The sequence below is a fragment of the Austrofundulus limnaeus genome, unplaced genomic scaffold, assembly GCF_001266775.1.
Source record: "Austrofundulus limnaeus strain Quisiro unplaced genomic scaffold, Austrofundulus_limnaeus-1.0 Scaffold989, whole genome shotgun sequence".
Lineage (NCBI taxonomy): Eukaryota > Metazoa > Chordata > Actinopteri > Cyprinodontiformes > Rivulidae > Austrofundulus > Austrofundulus limnaeus.
The window spans coordinates 1,168-7,317 of record NW_013953391.1 but is presented as its reverse complement, the minus strand read 5'-3'; the positions used below and the strand labels follow the sequence as shown (position 1 = coordinate 7,317).

At 41.6% G+C, this 6,150-nt stretch overlaps 1 protein-coding gene across 1 annotated transcript in view; it reads right to left on the bottom strand.

The window, feature by feature from the left end:
* Positions 1-6,150, bottom strand: part of LOC106533644 (receptor-type tyrosine-protein phosphatase U) — a gene marked incomplete at its 3' end in the record, with an annotated part of 95,638 nt that overhangs the window by 88,689 nt on the left and 799 nt on the right. The window contains 1 exon segment of the mRNA XM_014030042.1: positions 3,224-3,352. Within this exon segment, the coding sequence (XP_013885496.1) occupies positions 3,224-3,352 (129 nt within the window).

Sequence of the window (6,150 nt, the reverse complement as noted above, 5' to 3'; positions counted from 1 at the left end):
GTCCGATTCGAGGCTCCAGCATGTTACTGCCGAAATCGTGCCGAACTGTCGCAGTTTCATGACGAAAATTGCGTCGCGTCTGTTCACATTGCCGTCATTTCGGCATTTCTTGTCGCAAACCGCGGGTCGAACTTTTCACCCCCTCCACATAAGAACACATACGAACTGTATGGTGTGGTTGGTCAGAAGTTTGTGGGAGTGTTTGTTTGTGCTGAAAGCACTCAGATGCTGCGTTTTGCTTCAACCACTCGCTTAAAAAAAAGAAAAAGCGACTCGTTCCAGAGCTGACTATTACCAGGAAGCAGCGATTTATAAAGATAGTCAAATGACCAAAACCTCATAAAAGGGGATAAAACAGACATTTTTCATGGTGGAATCTGACTGATAAAAACTTTGGAGCTTATCCAGGACCAGTTTGTGGATAAATAACGTCAAGTGACGAGTCTCAGACTTTTTTTTCCCACACTGGACTCCACCGGCAGAGAAATCCCATGCAGTGACGTATGCTGCAGCAGGAGGGGTTTTCCCAGGAGCTCGGCTCGGGGTGTCTCAGGAACTATGAAAGMTGTGRGCGAAAACGAACGCCAAATAACCACACGACCGTGCGTCGACCGGTCGGCTGCTGAGTGACCAWYCTGCCTGCTTCACCAACTCACTGAAGCCTCTGAAGTAACCAGAGCTGAGAAGAAACACAAAGCTACTGCTGCTCCCACCCTGGTTTACAAATTGTACTGTGTGCCTCTGTGACATCAAACAGACTGTTGGTTAAATTTGATTTTCTCACAAAATTGATTCCTGTAAATGTGGATCAAAGCATTAAAGTCATGAAATTGTTAAATTAAGTTTATTTGTGGTTCTAACCATATTTKGTGTTTTTACTTGTGTTTTTCTCTTTAACATTGAAATACAGTATATCTCTCCTACAGTTTAGATCACCTGTGCAATGGTGGACCCTTTGAAGAAGAAATGTGAAGACTTGGAGGCATGGTGGAGCCTGCATGAACTTTAATTTAGGGGTCCTGCTGAAGGACTATGAAAGTCTTTGATCTACAGAGTGTGTTTTCAAATTTCTTCAGATCCTTTTCAAGAGGAATGATGCGGGTTCCGTCCTTGCCATGGAACACRGGACCAGCTCTGTGAAGCATCTGGGATGAGGATCAGAAACCTTCATATCTGTGGCTATGGTCCTCAGTTAGCAAAGTGTGGGGCTGTCTCCGAGTTAGGAGTGAGGAGTTGCCTCAAGTGGAGGAGTTCAAGTATCTTGTGGTTTTCAGAAGTGAGGGAAGAGCATGTCCATAGACAGTTAGCAAATACATTCTCTCCACCTGAATAACTTTTTGTAGGTTATCTTTAAATGTCAGAAGCACATCCCCTGAATTTCCAGCTCTTCCTAACTGGACTATTTTTTAAGTGTTTCATTTCCCCTCACTGAGAGGAGTGATTTATTCTATAATGAAATATTTATTATCTTTCTAATCATCCACTGTGGTTAAAACTGTATGAGAGGCAGATTTAGGACGGCTGATTTATATGTTTGTGGGGAGGTTTTAAAGAAGGTACACAGATCTTCAATGTCAGCTTGTACAAATATCTGACGGTGTCTCCTCTGTGCGAACCATGGCGCTGCCCTCCATTAAAATGTTCTGATCTGATAATGTTCTTTTCTTATCTGATGTAACAGGAGAGGATATTGCTCTGATCACTATTGAATGGTTTACTGCCTTGTTTGGGGTATGGTCTACTTCGACGTCTCTCTCCRGTGATAAAGGACTTAAGCGTTCAGGACTCTGCTGCCCAAGAGGGTAATGTTGTTAAACTGGAAGTGTGCAGGTCCACCAAGCTGGTTCGTTATTCACTTGACCAAGAAAATCTTGGTGTTTGTATAAAGACCCAGCTCTCCCAACTCTTCCACTTGGACTCATGTCCTCTACCYGAGAGCTTAAAGCTTCTGATAATAACTGTTCCTCTGACTGCTCTCTTCTGGACTGAAAACTCTAAGGTTGATCCCTGCATCTGCTGAAGTCACTCTTCCAGTTTGGGGGTCACAACACCAACAGCTCCAATGACCAGTGGGACCACTGAGGCTTCGACTCTCCACAACTTTTCTATTTTTCACTCCCGACTCATCAACATATTGAGCTTTTCCAAGGTTCCCTCTGCGTCTTTTTTGACGTGTCGGGTGACCCTCTCGTCAGTCTTTGCCGCCCGCGCCTTTTCCAGGTTGCACCACCAGGGGTCTTTGGTTCGGGGGTCTGAGGTTAACATGAGGGATCAGGATTAATGGTTAAGTTTGGGTACTGGGGTCAGGGATAGGATGTCTACAGTGAATATTAGGTAATTTTAGGCTTTGGAACACGTAGTTGACGTGAATTTCTTACATTTTCTAAAAATGATTAATTTTAGGTATCAGGGTTAATGCTTAATTTTAGATACTAGTGTCAGGGACAGGGTGTCTAAAGTGAATAAATGTAATTTTAGGCTTTGGGACGGTAGTTTTTGTGCATTTTCTACACTTTCTGAAATTATGACAACAGATTCCGCCCCATCTCGTCAAAAACTTATGCAAGGGGCCTACCCGACGTGTCAAAATCGGATGCAGAGGGAACRTTGGAAAAGTGTCAATATGTGACGACTTGGGAGTGAGAATGYGTCGTATTAGTATATACATATATTGCACTTGTTTTCCTGGATGTTTCTCATGTATGAGAATTTTTACTTTTAGACAAGCAAAAATTCTTGCATTCATGGAAATTTGTTTTTGGCAGATCAGCATTTTGATTTGAAAACTCTCTCTAGGTGTTTACATTTTTCCAGCATTTCTGGTTTTTAACTCTAGGTGCCACAACTTTTCACATCTTTATGGTGATTAATTTCTGATGGTGCAGCATTTCCACCATTTACAACCATTTCCATGCCTGGCTCAAGGTTTCGTGCCTGCTCAAAAAGATTTAAAGGTCTCAAAGAAACATGGCGGGAGTTTAGACCTTTAAATCCTGTTGAGCAGGCATGAAACCATGAGCCAGGCATGAAAATTATTGTAAAGTTTTTTTGGTTTTTGAGAAAAGGTCTGCCTTTGGTTGAGACAAACTTTAATTTGATGTCTTTAAATATTTCTATCTGAAGCACATGAGGAAGGAATGGGTTCATGTACTGCAGCCAAACCCACACAGTTCTCAGATCCTGGCGATCAGACCCAGAACCTGTGACCCACGTCGAGGCCTACCTGGCAGAAGATCGGTGGTTGGGTGTGGCCAGCTGTAGGTCCTGATCAGCTGCCAGTCGAAGTCGTCCTCCTGGCCCTGRTTGTACTCACATAAACCAGAGTCTGAGTCTTCATCGAAGGTGCAGCCAGCTGTAGAGAGCAGGACAACAAAATCATTTATTAAAGGTGAAACTAAAAGAAAGTGTTAAACTTCTGAAAGTTTTTTTTTTTTTTGGCTTGATGTTGCCTGGAGAAAGCTTGGGAAGAAAACACATTATTACAGGAACATTATTGCTCAGTTACATCACTTTCTGGCTGTAATTGTCTTAATACATCAACTCCCAGAGAGTCCTTCCAGTTCTAAACTAAATTACAGCTAATATTTGGCACCAGGTGGTCAGGACAGACTGCCTGCCTCATCTATTCTTTTAAAATCTACCATTATCTGGTGCGGTTAGCCCTGTGGTGAAGAAAATCACACAGCAGCCACAGGTCACTGTAAGAGGCAGGAATAATGGGCAGGAAGGCCAGAGCAGCAAAGGGGGTCCTCCAGCTGATGGAGGACAACAACAGGCTGGCTCTCAGCCTGTGAAGGTGACCCAACCCTGTCTGACACATAATGCTCACTTTTACTTTCAGGGTATTATCTCACACACCACGGGCTTTTAAAAGCAGCAGTTCGGCTGTGAGGAGGGGCCATTCTGCTCTTGTTTAATTGGTCAGGTTATAAACTTGTATACAGGTCTCTGAGCATGAGGAGACTCGCTGGAACCAGTTTGGTTTTGTGATGAATGAAAAGGAGAATTATTGTTTTAGAGCAGGGGTGCTCAAACATTTTGTCACATGGACCAAAATCATCAAGTCAGAAGGACCTGAGGGCCAAAAATATTTTTCCTTTACCTGCTCAACAATAAACTAAGATTTGAATAATTTAAATAAATAAAGTAGTCAGATTTATTGCTGGAAATGGATGTGTAAATTAATCCAGAATTTTAAAAGTGTTTTGCAGGTTTCTCTTATTGAAAGAAATTTAGCAATTTTCTAGGTTTCAGTTGGGGAAAAAAACAACACAATTTAGTCAATTCTGATCAATAAAATCAGGATTTAGGTCGATCTTTTGTTCAAAATGCAGCTGTATTCAGACAATTTTAATAAATTAATAAAAGCAGATTAGACAGCAGCAAAATCAGCTTTTCAGTTACTGGACCGATGTGAAAAAAAACTACGAGTCTGGTTATTTAAAGACAAATAATTGGTTTTGTTGCGATATTTTTTTATTATAAGATTTTACTTTGTGATAAATTTGCCCTAATAATAGAAAGTCTCCATCTACATCAAACAGCTGTGCCGGGGGGACAAATTTAATATTAAATTTAAATTAGAATTAGTATAATTCGTGAAATGAAGTCAGGGGCCACACAAAATCAGTTCAGGAGCCAAAAATGGCCCCCCGGCCACACTTTGGACACCCCTGTTTTAGAGCAACAAACACACCAGCTGACTGCTGTGTGGTTAAAAAAATTACAATTTCACCTGACCTTATTAAGTGGTAATACGCTCATAACTTTTCATGTTATTGTGGCTTTTTTGTTGTTATTGTATATTTTATTTGCTTGGCCAAAAACAAACAAAACAACAATATCTAATCCAGGGGTGCCCAAACATTTTCCCCGAGGGGGCCAAAATGAAAATCTATCCATTGCTGCGGGCCAAATGCAGTTATATAAAACATGAAATACAAATACTTTTTTAAAGTAAAGTCCTTTATTTTTAATGATTAAGCTGTGCAACGGCCCTCTTTTGTTTTAGTCTGTGCACTTGGAGAAAGTCTACCTTCACTACAGCCCTTTTATAGTCATTTGACCAATGGAAATACTGTGTTTCTACCTATAGGATAACAGGTTACAACCTTGTAACTTTGGCAACTGTCGGTGGGCCAAATCAAAAGGCTTGGCGGGACAAATTTGGCCCGCGGGCCCCCTTTGGGCTCCTCTGCTCTAATCATAATCTCACACCAACAAATTTAAATCACTCCAAAATGCAAATGATGGTGTGGAGACAGAACAAAGTGGACTGAACACCTGACACACCCACTGCGTGTCTGTCATTTGTCCAGTATGTTTTTAAATCACAACATGAGACGTTCCATTCTGTTCCCAGGAACATTAACTGGGCACAGGTTTTGTCAGTCTGTGGTTTTTGTCAGAGCAGAGGTTTTTGTCGGTCTGTGGTCTTGTCGTAGAAACCCACCAGTGGCTCAGGATGGAACGTCAGCTTAGCTTAAGCAGCTTACCTTCACATTGATTGTCCAAATGTCTCTTCACATTCGTTCTTTTACTGAGGGCTGCGCCTCACATGCTTCACTAGTGGAGAGGTGGGCCAACGGCTAAACCCCAGACACACTTCATACACACACAACAGTGTTAGCACATATACATTCACAGGTTATCTATGCAGAGGCAGTTGTGGAGCTCAGTAACATTTATCAGAGCATAAATATTTACCTGACAGAACCACAAACAGCTCACAGAGCAGAGACCCCCCACACAGACCTGCTAAAACCTGATGGATTTAAATACATCAGACTTCTTGGAGGAGCAAAAGAAGCAAAGCAGACAAAGTCAACATTCACCGGTCAGGAAGGACGGGTCAAATACAAGTGGTAAAAAAACAAAATTACCCACACTTTAACCATTATAACAAAACCAGCTACAAACCTTTTCAGTCAGCATTAATGTTCACCTGAAAACCATATCAGTTAACTCTATCCCTGCTGGATATTCTGACTCAGTACATTTACACAARGCACAGACAGGTGTAAACAAATACACAAGATGACCACAACACAAAATCAGATTCATGTTTCTTCATGTCTGGGATTCATGTTGTTACACTTCAATCATTCACTTATTCACACACACACACACACACACACACACACACACACA